At 41.3% G+C, this 21179-nt stretch overlaps 1 protein-coding gene across 1 annotated transcript in view; it reads right to left on the minus strand.

Annotated features, from left to right (window-relative positions):
* Positions 1-460: 460 nt before the first annotated feature.
* LOC135511041 (E3 ubiquitin-protein ligase NEURL1-like) overlaps positions 461-21179 on the minus strand; it is a 58173-nt gene continuing 37454 nt past the window's right edge. Inside the window, exons 4-6 of the mRNA XM_064932514.1 lie at positions 12281-12976; positions 7600-7767; positions 461-5752 (exon numbers count right to left, since the gene is read on the minus strand). Of these exons, the coding sequence (XP_064788586.1) occupies positions 5508-5752; positions 7600-7767; positions 12281-12976 (1109 nt within the window). The 3' untranslated portion in view covers positions 461-5507. The remainder of the gene's footprint in view (positions 5753-7599; positions 7768-12280; positions 12977-21179) is intronic.

Below are 21179 nucleotides of genomic sequence, written 5' to 3' on the forward strand. Positions count from 1 at the left end.
TGTCCATCTGACTCACACAGTGAACATGATGTTGCAACTCAGAGAATGATCTTAATGTACACACAGTTTTGACAAAATGATCAATTGAAAGTAGAAAGAACAAACAATGACTTGATTTCTGCTTCAAAAATCAATACTTCTACCCTGTCTCATATGGCTGTGCCTGGACTGTAAATATTTGGTCCCATTTTACGGTTATAGATATTGAATATAAACTAAAGGGATGAAGAGATTGTGTGAGAGAGTGCATTTTGTCCATGTTTCAGTACAACACATGTTGCAATACAAGATTGAACATTTGTAAAATGAGAGGACTAAAACTAGTGTCTTTGGGAAAGACCTTTGTCTAAAAAGTCATATTTCGCTAAGGAAAATCATATTTCAACCCACACTGTACAGTAGGTCAACTTTTTATTATTTTTATTTTTACCTCAGTAGAAATTAAACAATTGACAAGACCTCTACATTTATTTTTTATTTTGACATCCTGTACATTATATAAAACAAACATAATAATTAATGATATGATTGACAAAATAAATAATGATCGTACTGTACAACACAATATCATTATCATACTTTTTCTCTGTTAAAATGTCTCCATGGTTGATCTCTGTATGTCCTAACGTGTTCAGAAAACCTGAACCACTAGAAACATCAAAGCGGACCACTTCTCGAGCCAATATAATTCCAGTATTATGCAATACAATGACAGCCGGGGACTTGTCTTATTTAGACAGTGTCTATTAACAGCACTGAATAACTTCATACACACATTACTCACACTAAAATGTTGGCTTTTAAACACCTAATTTTTACATAAATAGATGGGATGTGTAATTTATGTAAGTCTTCATTCCCATGTAGGAGTGAAATGGGGTAAATATTCACCTGAATATTCATTTGCCTGAACATTTTACAGTGTTGTAACTGATCAAAGTTCCCTTCTCCAAAAGGCACACAAGAATATACTATTCTATTGTATTCAATCTTGATCAGTTTCTGTAACAGAGGGATGAGATGGAACATGTTGACACCATGAACCAACACATTCTTTAAGAAAATGTACATATAATTCAATATTTTTTATGAACCTGAAAAAATGGCTTGTTTTTCCTCTATACATGACCATTGTTGTCTTTTAAACATTTTAGATTAAAAACACTGTATTATGAAAACTTAAAGATTAGTTTGTTAAAAGGATTTGCCTAAAATACAGAAAGCAGCACTTCAAGTCTAAAGCTCACACACTGTGCAACAATAATTAGCTGGCTAGATTCATGACTTCCACACATGTGATGACACAGATGTTTACAGTTTCCTGTGTAAACAGCAAAAACACAAAGCATGAAAGCATTATATATATCACACAGGGAATATCTCACAAAAAGAGTGAAAGGGGGATACCTAGTCAGTTGTACAACTGAATGCATTTAACTGAAATATGTCTTCAGCATTTAACCCAACCCCTCTGAATCAGAGGTGTGGGGGGGCTGCCTTAATCGACATCTTCATCTTCGGTTCCCCGGGGAACAGTGGAGAAATATCCTTTTTCCTTTACTATAATATTGTCCACCAGCCGGCTCTTTTGCAATTATTCTGGGGACGAGGTTACCTTTACCATAACAATATTGATGGACGCATGCAACCTTACAGTAACAGAGAAAGAAGCTCAAGCATGGTTTTGTATTTAAAACAAACAATCATTAGAACAGTAAAGCACAGTACCTTGGATAACAGGGGTGCCAAGGAGTAACTTTGGATAACATAAAACTATTGACAAAGATCAAAGGGAAAAAGTTGTGATGGAGTACTTTCTGGAGAACAATCATGCCATGCTGACTCTGAAAATTAATCTGACAATGAGGAAATCCCTGATTTCGGTAAAAATATGATGACAGTGATGGGGGAAAAATGGAGATCAACAGTTCAGTGGAATGCCCGATGGAAGCAGAGTACGATTGCAAATGCGGTGGGAGTTGAAAAGAGAACACAGAAGGCTGTTGTATAAAACCCCTGTCTCTGGATTACATCTTCAAACTAAGGGCAACCATGAAATCCATGACAGTGAGGGAGAAGCATTCATCCATGTATAAGGGTAAGAGTCTAATTACATTTTCAGATATTATACGTTTCTAATTTAGTCAGAAAGTCATTTTAATATTCCTATTTTTGCTCCTGAGTGGCGCAGCGGTCTAAGGCACTGCATCTCAGTGCAAGAGGTGTCACTACAGTCCCTGGTTTGTTTCCAAGCTGTATCACATCAGGCCGTGATTGGGAGTCCAATAGGGTGGCGCACAATTGGCCCAGCGTCATCCAGGTTTGGCTGCTGTAAGCCTTAATTGTAAATAAGAATTTGTTCTCAACTGACTTTCCTAGTTAAATAAAGGGGGGGGGGGTATCTCAGAAAGACATTTGCATTGCTAGTTATAGTTATTAACTTAGTTGGTTAGCCTTTTAAAATGATAAACTTGGATTAGCTATCACAACGTGCCATTGGAACACGGGAGTGATGGTTGCTTATAATGGGCCTCTACGCCTATGTAGATATTACATTTAAAAAATCAGCTGTTTCCAGCTACAATAGTCATTTAAAACATTTCTGATCAATTTGATGTTATATTAATGGACAAAAAAATGTGATTTTCTTTCAAATACAAGGACATTTCTCAGTAACCAAACTTTTGAACGGTTGTGTATATATTCACAATTCATCATTACTTGACTTAGATTTGTGTGAATTGAATATATGTTGTGAAATTGTTAGATATTACTTGTTAGATATTACTGCACTGTCGGAGCTAGAAACACAATCATTTTGCTACACCCGCAATAACATCTGCTAAACACGTGTATGTGACCAATAAGATTTGATTTGATTACTACTTTCTATACTTTTAGTCTTAATCTTTGGTTGTTTACTACACAACCTTACTCACTCTGTTTAGCACAGCCTCACACGTGAATCTTTAAAGAGATGGGTGGGGCTAAGGCTTAGAGGAGTGTGTGAACGATGCTGAATGGGTGTAGACATAGAAGAGCTCTCCAGTAGGTGTACCAAAATAATCTAAGGCTAGTGGGGATACAAGTTCATCGACATTCAAAGCACAATTACTTTCCTATTGTTCCTCAACTGCAGTGTATGATATAAAACCTTTTTAGCTCCGAGTCTCTATCGATGTAAAAAAACACAATTTGTTTTACAAGGTGGTGGGTCACAGTTTTGTGTTCATGAATTTTTACAGTATAGCCCATTTTGACTTTGGAGTTTTCCCATCTAGTGGAAATCGCTCAGTTCTGCCTGAAGGACAAGACTCATCCCAATAAACTTCAACCTGCGATTACTTCCAATACACCCAGGAAATGGCACAATAATTAACCAGAGATAGTTAGAAGATAGTCAGGAAGATGGCTGTATACAACAGAGTCAGCATTTTACGACCCTTCAGACAGTTAGAGCTTTGATATATGTTGCGTATATATGTTGCGTCTTTGCTAAGGGTTTCTGTGCACTGAACATTGTGCAGACACACACACAGGACCAAAGTGCCCCTACACTGTGTAACGAAGTCTATGGTCACGTCTCCCTCACTATACACAGAACATCCTCTATCCCAGGGATGTCAAACATACAGCCCATGGGGGGGTCCAATCCAGCCCGCAGGTGGTTTGAGTAACAAAACATGTTGGGGGAGGGGGGGACAGACGGACAGGACAAACTCAATATAACAAATCGAAACGGTGTATAAATGATAATGAATCTACATTCATACAATTTTTTTTTTTTTACTGTGTCCAGTTCGCTAATAATCATCTAAATTAAAGCTAGACAGTCAAGGAGCATTGAAAATTCCAAAAGACAATTTGTCCATTTTGATGGTAAGGAAATAACACATTTTCAGTGGAGCCATCCGGACCTTGTTGAAATCCGAATGCGGCCCCGTGGGGCAAAATGAGTTTGACACCCCTGCTCTATCCACATAGATTTATATCCATCTTGAATCTATAACATTCTATGGTGACCAGCTGACTGTATTCTCACATTTTTGCCTGCATGTGATCTTCCCTACAGTGTCTTTGAGACTGGGTAGAGAATGCATGTAAGGGATTATTCATGCAACATAGGCACACAGCTAATTACTATATTCCTTACTTTTCACGGGTAAAATACTACCTCTGATTACACCATCCCTTATTCGTGGCAATATCTTTCACTTTCTTCTCCAACCAAACAAACTAAAAACTGCATGTCCTCTTCATTCATGAGTCACTTGTCCAAAGGGTAACGTTATTATTCAACCAGGCGGAACATTCAGGGCGTCACAGATGGAAATGAATTGTACAGACACTAGGGCTGCCACAATTACTGTGTAACTGACAGTTATGTATGAAGACCGTTATGAAAATAAAATAACTGTCATAACGAACTGCTGACTGAAAATGGGACGGAAGGGCATTCATGCGGTTGAGTCCGTTTCGGATGTAACGTGGACTCTTAACAACTTGCTGAAACAAGCAAATTAGTCTTTGGTTGCCTAGGCAACACCCCCCCACAATGCAGCAGCAGGACACATAGACAAAGAAGGAATATAATGGGCTTGTAACCTTAAACCCTGGCAATTTGACTGGTGAACTCATGGGTACACTACTCACAATGACTGCCTGGTATTGGGATGCAATCATTTTCATGGTAATGCAGAATGTTCATTTAAATTATGTTAACTGATGTGGCTCATGTAATGTCAGTTCAGTTGAATCAACAAATCACAGCACATATTTTACTTCCTGCTTTGCTCCTATTGGTACACTCACAATGGCTGCCCGTCCACCTATTATGTCATCACCGACATGAATGGCGAAGCCCGTTCAATTCATTCAATTATGTGAGATCACATGCAATCATGGGCGGTGGATAAAATGTCAGTCTAAATTTGTCATTATGGTGACCGCGGTCATTTGGCTGGCCAAATACCGTTATCCAAAATTCAATGACTGTCACAGCCCTAACAGACACAATTCTCCATCTTTCATGATATTGAATGTCTGTGCTGTACAATATAACTGCAACATTCTGAATGATAGGTCCAGGGTGCTGATAAAACCATAGATAGATAATTCCCCTTGCTGCCTTCAAGGCTCTGGAGAGATTCATGTCTCTGAAACATCCTAGTAGCAATGATATCATCAGTGGAATGAATGATGATTGTTCTGCAGAGAGTGAGCCAGATCCCTCCTGGTTAAGTCCAGCTCCATGGTGGCTGAACCCAATCCAGTATCTGGGCCACAGTGACACACTGGAGGCCAGCATTACCTCTTCCTGTTAATCTTTACAATGTATTCATATCCCAACATGTTTTTCTGATATCTTTGATGGTCCAACTGCATGATGCTGAATCTCATAATGTTGCTGAGCAATATTGAGACAGTCAGGCCAAACGTACATGCTCCAATACGTCTCAATGGTTTCTTTGATGAATGAGCCTTGATGTTACACAGCCAGGCAGATCCTACGTGCTCCGGTAGGTCTTTATAATGTCTTTGATTGTCCTCCTGCAGATCGGGCAGCTGGCATTGGCCATCTTCTTCAGTTTGAGGCCACAGGCGTAGCAGAGACACATGTGACCACAGGCATACAGCACTGTGTCCACCACGTTCTCATAGCAGATGGTGCACTCGTCACTCCACGAGCCAGAGCATGATGGGAAGGTGGGGGATTCCGAGTGGCTGGAGAATGGCGAGCTGGGGCTCGTACCTGGGAGACAATGGAATAGGTTTTAGAGTTTGGTGGATCATTTGCATACAGTATAACTTGGAAACTATACTCAGGAATAGTTTTTCAATTTCTGACTATCTATACTGTATTTGCTCTGGAATGTTCTCTTCTATGTTTACATATTACAGGATATTGCGTCAAATAACTTCTTTTCATCATTTTGAGAGGGGCTTAACCATCATAACAGGTGTGATATTGTGCAATATAAACATCACATTTCATCACATCACATTTCCTATTAAAGTCAAAAGAAACTCTCAACAAATGCTGGTTACGTTTACTGCAACTGACGTTGCCTTTCTTGGTCATGGTATGTTGACTGTTTTGTCACATTCCTGCCATAAACAGAGGTGGAAAATCAGAGAGAGAGAAAGCGAAAGAGAGAGGGGGGGTGGGGACAGGGTATGCGAGAGAGAGAGAGAGAGAGAAAGAGGGAGAGAGCGAGACACAGATGTAGGATCTTAATTTGAGCCAGTTTGCTACAGCAGGAAAATTATCCTGCATCAACAGGAAATGTAAATTATTACGTTGATTATAATACATTTTTGTAGGCGTTGATAAACATTTTCGTAAAGGAAAATCACCGTTTTTCTTTTTAAACCTCAAATACACTACACATTTTACATTTACTGCATTAACTTATTCTATATAGGGGGCGCTCTTTTAATTTTTGGATAAAAAAACGTTCCCGTTTTAAACAAGATATTTTTTCACGAAAAGATGCTCGACTATGCATATAATTGACAGCTTTGGAAAGAAAACAGTCTGACGTTTCCAAAACTGCAAAGATATTATCTGTGAGTGCCACAGAACTGATGCTACAGGCGAAACCAATATGAAATTTCAAACAGGAAATGGCCCAGATTCTGAAGGCGCTGTGTTCCAATTTCTCCTTATATGGCTGTGAATGCGCCAGGAATGAGCCTACACTTTCTGTCGTTTCCCCAAGGTGTCTGCAGCATTGTGACGTATTTGTAGGCATATCATTGGAAGATTGACCATAAGAGACTACATTTATCAGGTGCCCGCTTGGTGTCCTCCGTCGAAATTATTGCGTAATCACCAGCTACGTGCATGTTTCCATTTTCCTCAGAGGAGAAACACAACTGCCACGAATGATATATCATCGAATAGATATGTGAAAAACACCTTGAGGATTGATTCTAAACAACGTTTGCCATGTTTCTGTCGATATTATGGAGTTAATTTGAAAAACAGTTTGGCGTTGTAATGACTGAATTTTCTGTTTTTTTTCTTAGCCAAACGTGATGAACAAAACGGAGCGATTTCTCCTACACAAATAATCTTTTTGGAAAAACTGAACATTTGCTATCTAACTGAGAGTCTCCTCATTGAAAACATCCGAAGTTCTTCAAAGGTAAATGATTTTATTTGAATGCTTTTCTTGTTTTTGTGAAAATGTTGCCTGCTGAATGCTAGGCTAATGCTATGCTAGCTATCAATACCTCTTACACAAATGCTTGTGTAGCGATGGTTGAAAAGCATATTTTGAAAATCTGAGATGACAGTGTTGTTAACAAAAGGCTAAGCTTGTAAGTGAATATATTTCTTTCATTTCATTTGCGATTTTCATGAATAGTTAACGTTGCGTTATGCTAATGAGCTTGAAGCTATGATTACGCTCCCGGATACGGGATTGCTCGACGCTAGAGGTTAAAGGAAAGTTCTCCAGCAACACAGTGATCAAATTAAGATCCTACATCCTACAGAGAGAAGAGAGAAAAGAGAGAGAAAAGAGAGTGAAAGACAACACAGGGATAACCTGGTGAGCGAGACAAGGAAAGAGTAATGGAAAGAAGGTTTACCTGTGGAGCTACTGAAGGCTGGTGGGTTGCTGGCGTTGAGGCTGGTGTTGAGGTTGATGTTCAGGTTGGAGTTGAAGTTGGGCTCGGAGCTGACGCTGCAACGCAGAGTGGGGGTGTTGGGGGAGCTGGGAATTGAGAGTCCCCGAGGGTCTGCATTCAGAGACGAGCCTGAGGACACAGAGAAGCACTGTGTCACATGCAAACTACTCGGAACTCATGTATGTACAAATTCCTCAGAAAGGAAAATGCTGGGTCTAGTTCTTTGCAGATCTCCATAGATATGGTGTAATAACACTGTATGTCAGAATATGACAAAGTTCAACTTTGAGAGTCTGGCTAAAACTGACTAAAGCACACACAAACACCCATTTGCGTGTGTCTATGAGCGAGTCAGGAGCCCTTGAGGTATTGTAGTCTCGCCCCCCTCCCCATCCCCCACATATACAATCCCTCTGGCCATGGAAGAGAGAGTCTACTGTGTCTGTCCTGTGCCATCTCCATCTATTCTGAACAGCAGCACCGGCAGCCCTATTTGACATCAGCCCTCACATTGACATCTCTCTCCGCAGAGGAGAAACCTCTGACAGTTCCAAATCCACAGACCTAGTAGGCTATGTCTGAATGGCATAAAAACATTTTTGTTTACACATAACTTGATGTCTGCCATAAAACTGCTCTTGCACTGGTATAGGCATGGCATAATATATCTCTTATGTGCCAAATGAAACAACACTGTCAGTTTGCAAGCAACAGCAAGCATACGCAACTAACCTACACATCACCCAATTGTTTCAGGATCCCGTACCCCAAGTCTCCCTGAAATGGCAGAGATCTGTGACTTTACTCCCTAAGATTAAAAACAACTGCAAACAGCTGTGCTTTAGTCGATGTGACCTGAAAGAACTGAGCAGGGTCTAATGCTATAGAGCCTTGACAATGGGGTGCCCCTATCCGTTCCCCTGAGTTCCCATCTCTCTTGGACCACCCTTACTGCTGTGGTTTCAGTTTCAATCTAAATAAATAAGCCTGGTTAGCTTCTGCAAACAGTGGTTCATATGGTGGCCAGGTTGTTGTTCAAAATGTTGAAACATTAACAGACACACTGTACTGTGGGCTGAAGGAAATGGCAAAGGAGAAGAGAGAGTAAATTCAAAGGCTTGGAGCCTTTAAAAGCCATCCTAGCTTTGTCTTACTAGTGTTTATTGTTGCATTGAACAAGGTTACACTCAACCATGTTTGGTTTCTTGCATGGTTATTACCAGAGGCGCAACATTCACTGGGGACATGTCCCCCCCACATTCTGAAATTGCATTTTTGTCCCGCCCAGTTTTATCATTGGAATGTGATACAAAACAAGACAATGGTGTGCCTTAGGACCATGCTGGCGCCTCCGAGCCGTAGGGAGGCTGTTTGGAGTGTAAAGAAATATCTTCTAATACCAAAGTTGGTTATTACACTAGTGACAAATGGATCAATGTACCACTTGCAGATGCACAGTATCATCTTTAAAATGTGTCAACCAAATACATCCCCAGCATTACTAGCAACAAGGACAGGGACATCGTGGTAGACTACTATAGTTACATAGGTTTGCTTGCAAACTTTCTCATGATCGTTAACCTGACCTGTTTGACTGACCGGCTGCACAGCTGTCTGGTAACATCCTGGTCACATCTAATAGGAGACCAGACAGAAAGAGAGACAGATACCCTTCATGTCTATTCATAAACCCTTTCATCCAGGATTAGGTTCAGATCCTGCCATCGTATGAATGCACTCCTGGCCCCTCTATCTGGAATGGACAACATCTGAGGGCATTTGAGTATGTAGGGAAGCCTGGGAGGTCTGCATGGTGCCCCAGATAAATCCACTGTGGTTATTTAGTGCATTATATCACCTTCTTATCGTTGGCAGTGATCTTTGCCACACCGCCATGGTTGCTTTTTTTTTATGTGACAGATTTACTGCATCAAAACACATAAACATTCTCATTAAGACAGACTTTTCAATGCCTGACCTTACAATAAATACTAGGATTATATTTGAGGTCTCATTTGCTGTCCTCTATAGCTCAGTTGGAAAAGCATGGGTCTTGCAACACCAGGCTAGTGGGTTAGATTCCCGGGACCACCCATACAGTGAATATAAAATGTATAAACGCATGGCTAAGTCCTTTTGGATAATAGCGTGTACTAAATGGCATATATTATCATATACGGCCTCGTTCAGTTTGCTACTCCATTGGTGCTGTAGGGACACCAGCCACTGTACTTACATAATATGAACATATGTTTCAAACCATGTTTATATTATCACGCTTAAGCCCCATCTAGAATGTATATGTGGAGTTGCAATGGGAATTCAGACAAACGAGTACGTTTATGAAGCTTATACAACCAAACTAAGATATTCACACAGACTCCATGACCATGTAAAAGTGATGAACTCCCATCTGCTTCATTTCACAGCTCTAACGACACCCGACCACGGACAAGTGCCACTTTCAGAGGTGGCGGTACGTTTCCATGGCAATGCGTGGCATGTGGCGCCAGTGTGTGGGCGGAGAGAAACGTCAGAGCTGCCCTCCCCACAGCTGGAGGGGGTAATGGGAAGTGCTGTCAGAGTCATAAGAGGGGAGAGAGACAGAGAGGGGGGTGGAGGTAGAGTGAGAGAGAGAGAGAGAGAGAGAGAGGAGGTAGAGAAAGAGAGAGAGAGGAGGCCACTGCTAGGATAGTAAGGTATGAGGGAAAACGCTGGCGCCTGAATGCGAGACGCAATTACATTTTAATAATGCATATGGAAGGCATCATAAACAGTTAGTACAGCAGCTAGCAGAACCCCCCCTCTAATGGACATGGGGCTCTGCTAGCTGTCTGATGCTGCTGGGCCCACATAGGACAGAAATAACCTCCTCAACCCAGGAGAGGAGAGGAGAGGAGAAGAGGAGAGGAGAGGGGGTATGACAGTGGAAAAGATAGGACACACAAACTACCTTGGAATATCAAAGTAGCTCATGATCAGTTCCATCACATTTTTTTTAAAGTCGTCTTTAAAGACATTGCAATATTGCTCTCAAACTAGCAGTCAGTTTGGAGAATAATCAAACGAATTGAGACACGATCATTCTTATTAACAAGTTGGCCAGAAAACAAAGCCTAGCAGGGGGAACGGGGTGTTCAGAGCCTGATGACAAATATCCTGGTCTCAGCGGAGCTTGTTAACAACCTAGAGAGCACACACATCTGTGCTTACAAGCAGTATTCTGCCTCACAGCCAGTATCAAAGTCATGAACATCTAGTAATGAATATATGATCCTGTATTATTATAATTTATGCCTACATCTTCAGTGAGTTATGATTTGTTTCAACCTGTAAACACAGTCTAACAAGTACTCTTTCTTCAAATCAGTATTTCCTCATCTCTCTGTGTACCACATTGTAGGTCTGCTAAAGGGACACAGGGAGATTTTGTCAATTCAGTTTTTCTACTTCCCCAGAGTCAAATTAACTTGCGGATACATTTTTTTGATGTCTCTGCGTACAGTATGAAGGAAGTTAGAGGTAGTTTCCCAAGCCAATGCTGGCTAGCGTTAATGCAATGACTGTAAGTCTAAAGGTACGCTAGCATTATGCTAGGGGCTTAATTGCCAAAATCTTGCAGGATCCCTTTAAATTCCAGCCCTAGAATCCACTTACAAACAGGAGAATCACTGCAAAGCCAAGTGAAATTAAATACGACCACAAACCTCCACATGCATTTCGCCATTAATTCCCCATTTCCAACAGCACCCTTTCCTGTCAGCCATTATTTATAACATGTTATTCTACTGTTCATTTATCATGGGCTGGTCCTAAAACCAGCCTTTTACTGGATTCAATCAAGACAGGGTTTCCCCCCTTAGGCCTCCTCATCCGGACAAGCTTGTCATGGTATGTACAGATTGGGCATGATGTGTTAGTCTGCACCTGAGATGACTTACAGCTAGGGAATTAGAGTGTTCTTATGGTCATACAGTAAGTGTATGTGTGTGTCTGTGTTTGTGCGTGTGGAGAGTAACAGCTTTTTAATGTGCCCAACTACTATGCAAATACATTATTGCACCATGTTCTAATTGGCCTTTACAGTTGCCTAGAGTCAAAACTGAATGGATTCAGTCGACTAGGCTAGGCTAGGATTCATTTCCCAATCAGCAAGTGAGCTGCGGTAAACTTCCATCTGTTGGAGCCACTTCCGATAACAAGTGAGTTCATAGAATAGGAGTAGAACTGAAGATGGAACGCTCGCCTAAATTTACAAACTGTGGGAGGAGAAGCTAAATGCCAAGTGAGATATACGAGTTGATAAAAAGTCAGAGTGCAACAAGGAACAGAGGAAGAGGAAAACTAGTTCATGACATGGCTATGTAAGAATCCATCCTCCACAGGTCATTCAAGGATCAGACACTGAAATAGTTTCTTAATGGGAAAAAAGACTGAAAAGTCTCACGATTTTCAGATAAACTTGAACAAAGATTAATATGTTGTCTTTGAGTCAATGAGAATGACTATACGGCAACCGATTAGCATGTATTAACCCAGTTTATACTGTAATCTCACAATAACATTGACATGAATGTCAAACAGAATTATCTATCATATTATTACATTATAACTGTTTTACAAAACTGTTCAGTGAACTTACCTAGGATCTTGAGTTGTGTGACGGCTCCATGCAGACCGAAGAACATCCACAGAGGTCTGGAGTTGTCCACACACACCTGCATCCCTGCGTTGATTCCATTGTGGCTCAGAAACACCTCCCCCTCCACGTTCACCACGAAACCCAGGATGTCACCACTCTGCAGGGGTGCCCCCACCCGACACACCGCCCAGAATTCCTTGCGGTCGACCAGGGACTCCGGGCTGTATGGTAGGTCGCTCGGACGAAGCCAAGCCGGGTCGCACGACGTCACGCCATAGGAGAGTGAACCGAGACGTGTGGCACCCGTCTTAGTCACTTTCACGAACACGCTCTCTCCGCAACGCAGGGGCCGGCTGGTGAACACCAGGGTCCTCTCATCACCGCTGCGATGCTCCACGCCCCGGGACACCGTGTGCTCATCGAGGGCCTTGATGTGGGCACCTCGGAGCGGGTGGAAGTGGAGATCGCTGTCGAGGAGCGAGGGGAGCAGGGAGCACTGCTGGGAGTTGAGGGAGTTCTGGGGGATGGAACAAGAGGTGGAGCTGAGGGGGTGAAGGCGCTCCTCTTCCTCCTGCTCCTGGAGGCTGAGGTCACACAGGCTAATAGAAAGGTTGTCCGGGTCCCGCCGTAGCGATGCTCGGTGGGCGGTGGTGAAGGAGCGAGGACGCAGGCATTCTAGAGGCACCATCTCACTGTCTGTAGGGACAGAGAGAGAAACAAACACAGAGTGATCAATCATCTGATTAACACTTTTCTTATAATATGCAGCAAAGGGTCAAAGCTTTGTAAAGAACTTGCTATGTTAGTACAATCCTCACATTTGTACACTGAAGTGCAGTTTTTTGGAATACTGGTTTTATGAGCTGTTTACTAAAAGCTTTTCGGCTTTCTTTCTTTCACATTCAAGATCCACTTTACTCAATGTTATGAAACATACTATCACATAAATGCACAAATAAAAAAAAATGTATTTTTTTTATGTCACACACAGCGGAAAGGTGCAGTGAAAAGTGCTGTTTTGCAAGGTCAGATAGAGTAGTACGTCACCCCTGGAGCAAATTAGGGTTAAGTGCCTTGCTCAAGGGCACAGACAGATTTTTCACCTTGTCGGCTCGGGCATTTGAACCAACTACCTTTTAGTTACTGGCCCAACACTCTAACTGCTAGGCTACTTGCCTCCTGCAAATACCTAAATGTGCATTTTTCTGTGTTTAGAAATAAAAGTGTTAAAGTATATATCCTTATTCATCTGCCTCAAACAATCCTCATGGAATGTGAGTGTACACACAATGTATTGGAACTTAATGCTTTAATGTGAAAGTATTTGGGTTGGTGCAGTATCTTCTACGAGTAAAACACATGTATGCATAAGCATGTTTCAAAAAGCTATACGACAACTTTACATAACACACAATCACAGTGACTTTATGTAAAGTATGTCCACTGTAGCCATTGAACTATGTGTTTGGGTGTTAAAGAGATGGCCAATACTGCAACTGAGAGGGACAGACATTGAAGAGCCAACAGTATCACCTTTCCTTTGGCTGTGCTCAACACTAATAAATAGCCTCCCTTGAACTAAATTGGCAAACCGTTGAGTGAGAGTCACATGGCCATTCATAGACCGCCTTAGCAGAGAAAATAAACCTCTGGTTGGTACAAACGGATCTGCATCATAGCACGCTTAGGGACAGGGGACAGGCAGCAGCCAAAATTAACCTGCCCCTCTAAACCTGGGCTAAAATTAGCCAGATTGGACATGTGAGAAGAGTGGAAAGGGGTTGACTGACCTAAGACGCAGGGTCCACTCACTGTACAAAAGAGAGAGCGCAAAGGATAGCATGCGAAGGGAAGTGTGAGAGAGACAGTGAGAGGGTGTGTGTGACGGAGAGAAATATAGAGAAAGGAAGAGAGGGAGTAAAAAAACAAGGGAGAAATAGAGAAGAAGAGCCAGAGGAGACTTGCTACCTCACACGCCCTCTTTGTCACACGGAGGCAGCAAATCTTCGGTAGGTTGGACCCAGATGATAAACTCCTTTGTCGTAATTACTTCCTGTGTGAACGGTGTCCACTAACAACAGCCACAGTCTTAAACTTAGCACCACTAGTTCTGTCCATGTCGTGATGGGGCCCCAAAATAATTGTGTCACTGTACTACAGTTCACATACACATTCAGTCTCCCCAACAGTGAAAACAGTTCAAATACACTACATATTAGTATCATTTACACCTATAAATCATCTAAATCCTCTCAATTTAGATTACAAAGGAGATTGCGCTAGAATGACATGAGTAGGGGTGCAAAATTCCGGTAACTCTCAAAATTCCCAGGCTTTACAGAAATCCCAGTTGGAACATTCCTGGAATATGGCAAAAATAAGCAGAAAATCCAGGAATCCTCCAACTGGAATTTCTGGAAAACCTGGGGATTTTGTGAAAGTTACCGTATTTTAGCAACTATAGACATGAGACACGAGGGGAAAACTAACTTAATGGTCAATTTTGGCTCACACCAGGGTATAGGACATGATTGTACACAAGAGAGAAACATATACAGTATTTTCACAACAAAGTTCCCTAGCAACAGCACCCAGACCCAGGGTACAGCCTCTCTCATCTCCCTCTTCGATTTTGCAACTCATCACGAAAAGCATTCATACTATTTGATGTATGACTTTACATTATTTCAATGGCACATACACCATATCACTGGCCAATGTTTTTCTTTTAATAGAGCTGATCCTAAGCCAAGTGTGATTACCCTCATAGTTGGGGGTTTAGAGCTTGGTTCCTCTCAGACTGAGTGCCTTGGTGTTTCACAACCTCACTCATTAAAACATCAATCACACACAGACAGGTGCAGACTTGCATCTTTTGTCCTCTGGAAGCCGTTTGAAGCCATTGTGCCAGAAAATTAGGCAAAGGCATTCAGACATTCACTGTCGCCTAACGAGTGCTACTTTGGCGTTCCCATTTTTACTGGTTCATTTGGATACGCTCCGATGGTTTTATAATAGGGTGTATGAGGACTAATGGTGATTATCCACTATTTAAAAACGTTTCACAAAAAAACAGCAAAGTTCAAGTCTTTGAAGTTTCTGAATAGCAAAAGAAAATTGTGATCACATTTTGAGTAAATTAGAAAATAGACGTGATTAAGTGACTACAACTCCACTCAAATCAGGTGAACAACACATTATAAACTAATGTTATTAACAGTGGCCGGTGCAGTGGTTGACCTCATGAATGTGGCCATTTAAAACCATAGATTTTAATCCTTGGGGCAAACTTCAAAAAGTAAACGTTTGTAGTTCTCATATTTGTGGCCATTGAAAACCACAGCCTGTCAATCATCGAACCGCAAACATGAAACAAAAAGGTAAAGGAGTAATTTCTTGTTTCATTGTGTTACTTTTTTATTTTTTACTTTAGTTTATTTAGTAAATATTATTTTAACACTATGTTCTTAAAACGGCATTGTTGGTTAAGGACTTGTAAGAAAGCATTTCTGTTGGATTTGGCGCATGTATCAAATACAATTTGATTTGAGAGGTCACTTTGGAAAGCAGCTTAGTTATAATCCACGTAAGACACTTCCCAAAACTGACTCCAAATATAAAAAGAGGAACAAACAGAAACTGAGGGACTAACTGACTGAGTACAACCTAGTAAAACCAGTTGCTAAGGATTAGAATGTGACATTTTGGGAAGGTAGAAACTCCAGGATACGGCAGGGGAAAAATTAAATCAGCCAATAAACACATTACCATTATATTGTACCTATAAGGGTTATTTAACCTCATGGAGGAAGATACATAAACGGCCCATCAAGCATTGGTCTCTGGTGCTGTTAGTCCAGTCTGGTCTGGGCTGTGTGCTGGGCTAGAGGCTGAAAGGAGGATGATAGTTTAGCCTATACTAATGCAGGAATGTAGGTCTGGACCACTGATGACTATTTCCCACTCATTAAACACAGAGAGCACCTACTAACATAGAAACACATGATTAGTCTGATGCTGCCCAGATTCTAAATGTTCTCCTATATTCCCCAGCCAATTTAAACAACCTTTCCAACTTGGAAAGCGGAAAACGTCCTATAACTAAATTACATTTCATTCACACTGGCATATTTTCAGAAGGACCCAAATGCAATAGCAGGAAAGATAGAGCACAGTCCAGTTCACTCAAGGCAATTAAAGCTAAATCATTCACAGTAATTCAGGAATTCTATACCTTTTATAGACTTTTAAAACATCAGTTGAGACAGTGGTGTGCAGCTGTGAGTTGCCTGAGAGCGTTTGATTCATTCCTTGGCGTAGTGGAACTGGATTAGGGGGCTCACTGGGCTTTACTGAGAGTACGGCTGTAACCTCTACAAGGTCAGTGCTCCCAAGTGGCCTGTGTGTGTGTCTTTGTGTGTGTGTGTGGTGGGGGGATTTGCAGTAAGTATGCATGACTCAAGGGCCTATGATCTGTCCAGATTGAGTAAGTGAGGTCATATATCATGAAACAGAGGGGCTGCCTGGGGGAGAGAGGGAGGGGGAGAGGGGCAGCTTTGTCTGTCCCAAAAAGGAGAGAGAGGGGCTTTCGTTTATCAGGGGAAGAAAGGGTGAGGGCTCTGGGGAGAATACACATCAATGAGCTTTTAAGGAGTGTTATCCCAGCTGAGATAGTGGTGCATAGGTGTATGTGTGTACAGTATGTGTATAGTGGGATGGGGGGTTGGGCACTGTATTGGTGTGTTGCAGAGGAGGTTGGTGGGAGGACCTATCGGAGGATGGTTTCATTGTAATGGCTGTAATGGAATAAATGGAACAGAGTCAAACATGTGGTTTCCATTTGTTTGATACCGTTCCATTTATTCCATTCCAGCCATTATAATGATCCCGTTGTCCTATAGCTCCTCTGATGTGTAGTGGGAGGCTATATGTTTCAATGAACTCTCAGCCTCGGAGATGGCAAATGTAAGATGAGCTGTGCACGTAGCATTTTGGAACCCCAAGTTGGATTCTCTGGCCCAAAGCCAGATGTTTCTGATTCTTGGACCTCCTTCCATAGTGGAAAGAAGATGGAACTTACTGAGGTGACAAATATCTGCAAAGGCAGGCAGGTTCTGAACTGTACTACAGTTCACATACACAGTTCACATACACATTGTGCCCTTTTGTGCTGCTAAAGGCACAATGTCCCCTAGGTCAGTGGAGAATCTTGCCTGCCTACCCAATCTGCTTGCTCCAGCCAAACGCTACGCTACGCCACGCCCACGGATGTTTGAACAACTTTAATGATTGCAGTCTCAGACTGAAGTATGTAGCGAACAACGAGCAGCGGAAGAATTCAGTCTGTCGTGAGGCATTTGAGAACCCCTTCTGTAGACATTGTGCTTCAGGTGACTGCTAAACTATTGACACACACCTTCTGCGAATCATGTTATTACCAAGGAGGACAAAAAAACAACAACTATGTTTTATACACTTGAAATATCTTAAGGTTCTTTGATGACTCCAACATTAATCATACCTCAAAGTTGTATTGTGTCAGCAAAAAGTTACGTATTTATGTCACTGCACTTCTACAGCTGAAATGTAAACATTTTCATCTGTGTGATGGTTCTGGTGAATCAACAATATTTTGCTTTGGGGCTATGGGGGGGGCTATAGAGTCAATGGTGATTCTCTCTAATCACAAACAGATTTCCTCAATTAGTCTCATCTCCTTGTTTTGGTCAAGGAAACCCAGGGTAACCCCCAGTGAAACATCCACACACAATGAGCTCATTATTGATAATGGACTCTCTGGCCATCTGAAAGTGATTAGCTTCTCCCCCTGTACTGTATAGCTCCCCAGATTCTGAGCTGACATGTTCTATTACCATTTCCATTATGATTTCACTGCAAATCTCTTCGATTCCATCCGGACTGATTAAGTCATGGTTAAGACAACTGGCCCTGTCTAGAGACATTTCTATTTCTTAACAAATCATATCAATGTAAAGAGCTGAGGTCATCTGAAATAAAGCTAGATTTAAATATGCTAAAACCTTGCATGTGTATAGCATGATGTTGATGAAAGAGGGTCATCCCACATTCTAGTTTCTACTTATCCTCATTGTCCAGTGGGCATCCAGTGTGAAATGTTGGATGTTTGGAGTTGTATCTTGGGCAACATACCTGAGAATAGGGTTGCCATGGGGACTAGATCTTTTCTAAGGGAGGGCACTTATACTGTACTCTATGGTTGATCCATAGAGTGTTATTTGAATAATGGTTTATTTGGCCTTGGCCTGGATTCTGGGGTCTAAGAACATATGTATATAATTCACTGTAGTGTACACATACACTCCATTTGATCAAAAACCTCAGGACAAAGGTAACAACATGATACACATCTTAATCTCATGAGGTCTAAGAATAAATGGCAATTTTCCAAAATGTGGAAACTTGGAGCAGGATCCATATGTATTCGTGTGATCAGCAGTCCCAGACAGAGAAAGGTATGAAAGAAAGAAAGAAAGAAAGAAAGAAAGAAAGAAAGAAAGAAAGAAAGAAAGAAAGAAAGAAAGAAAGAAAGAAAGAAAGAAAGAAAGAAAGAAAGAAAGAAAGAAAGAAAGAAAGAAAGAAAGAAAGAAAGAAAGAAAGAAAGAAAGAAAGAAAGAAAGAAAGAAAGAAAGAAAGAAAGAAAGAAAGAAAGAAAGAAAGAAAGAAAGAAAGAAAGAAAGAAAGAAAGAAAGAAAGAAAGAAAGAAAGAAAGAAAGAAAGAAAGAAAGAAAGAAAGAGAGGAGAGGAAGGGCTGTACAATGTTTCACGATTTTAACATGCCAAACATTTCAGCTCAGTGAATTAGCAAAATGTTAATAATGTGGAGGCACTTAGCACCCCCCCGCCTTTTCCTCCATTCTCCTTTGGGTCAGAGCAGACCTTTAACAGATGAATCTGCACATTATTATTACCACTGTGAACTCCAAGCTTCACTGTTTTTGGATGATCCATTCGTAAGCAGCAGACCCATAATTAGAGGTATTAGTACAGCCTTTGCTTACTTGGGTATAGACCCTGCCTCCAGGCCTATCAAATGCATCCACAAATCACAACTAAGAAAGGAGCGTTTCCAAGCGTTTCCAAAATAAAGGAAACGCTTGAGTAAATGGGGCAAACACAGTAAGCAGGTGCTTCCACATAGGTGTGGTTCCTGAGTTAATTAAGCTATTAACATTCCATTATGCTTGGGGTCATGTATGCAAATGCCTAGTTGCCCATTATTTTGGCAACCATGGCTAGAAGAAGAGATCTCAGTGACTTTGAAAGAGGGGTGATTGTTGGGGCATGTTTGGCAGGAGCTTCAGTGACGAAGACTGCTCAACTTTCTGATTTTTCACAAAGAACAGTGGGATTAATTGAAAACGTATGTAGGATTCTGGCACAGCGCCCGAGACAGCCTTTTCCAGCACCATGAACAAAACACCAAATTATGGAATTTTTCTTGGGAAAAAATGGTGTTGCATCCCTCCAATAGGGTTTCAGACACTTATAGAATCAATACCGAGGGGCATTGAAGCAGTTCTGGTGGCTCGTTGTGGCCCAACGCCCTATTAAGACACTATGTTGGTGTTTCCTTTATTTTGGCACCTCATGGAGATGGTAAACAGAACCTATTGTTCTATCTATGAAAATGTAAGATTTAATGCTTCCACAAACTCAACCATTCTTAACACATGCATCTGGATATACTGTACAGACCCCCTTACACTTTTCTTAAATAATTCTCTATTTCTTCGTCTAAAAACTGCTGAAATTCACACCCCGTTATGGATTTTCAACATTGCAGAACCAATTCAATTATTGTAAACGTAAGTTTGACACATACAAAATTATAGACACTCCGGAGCTAGTACAGCCTTTGGCCAAGTTAAACTGCCAAGAAATGTTTATTGTAGCCATCAGTGAGCTTGCTGCACCTTTCTACTGGTTCACTCTTCAGTAGCAAACTGCTCTAATTCTTCAATGTTTGCGGGGTGCCTTCAATCAACTGCTGTTTTCAGATCTTGCCATAGGTTTAGGATGTGATTCAGACGTGGACACTTCACTGGCCACTCCAGAACAGTCCGGCATCTCTTTTGAACCATTCCTGGGTGGGTTTTTTAATGTGCGTTTGGGGTTGTTTTCCTGCTGGAAGACCCACAACCTTCAACAGAGACACATGTTTTGGACACTGGGTTGAATTAGAGCAATTCTCAGCCCGAAAAGTGGGCCAAATTGCCAGTAGAAAGGTGCAGCAAGCTCATTGGTGGCTGTAGCATTTGTCTTCAATTGTCTCGGCCAAAGGCTGTACAACCAAGTACTAGCTCCGGGGGTGTGTACAACTTTGTTCTCGTCATTAATCTTTATTCTCTGATATAAAATGGTAAAATTAAATTTTACAAAAATAAAATAGGTTCTGCAACGTTGAAACTCCAATAACAAGGTGTGGTCACAAAGTTGCTTTATTTTATTTTAGAAGAAATCTGGAATTATTTAAGAAAAGGGTATCTATATATTTGGCCGCAACTGTAGTATGTAACACACAAGTGGGTATCAGTGAATATACATAAGCTGTAAGCAGTGCCACTCAAAGGCATACAGGTAGACATTACTATTTTGTTTAGTGTAAATGTTGTTTCAATGCTGTCGGTAGTGCTGCTTTAGAATGACCAGAGGTTAAACAAACCTACATTCACCTGCGTCGCCCTTGAATAAACCCTGGCCTGTTTGGCTGGCTGCTTCAATGGCCAGATTGTACAAATCTGATCTAGCCTGATTGAAAACTATTCCTATCCACAGATGGAGACCATGTGCAGCCCCAGATAACATCTACGGTGACAAGTAAAACAAAAAAAGTAAGCTCTATGTGCGTGTGATTGTT

Source organism: Oncorhynchus masou, chromosome 23 (assembly GCF_036934945.1).
Source record: "Oncorhynchus masou masou isolate Uvic2021 chromosome 23, UVic_Omas_1.1, whole genome shotgun sequence".
In the NCBI taxonomy this organism is placed as follows: Eukaryota; Metazoa; Chordata; class Actinopteri; order Salmoniformes; family Salmonidae; genus Oncorhynchus; species Oncorhynchus masou.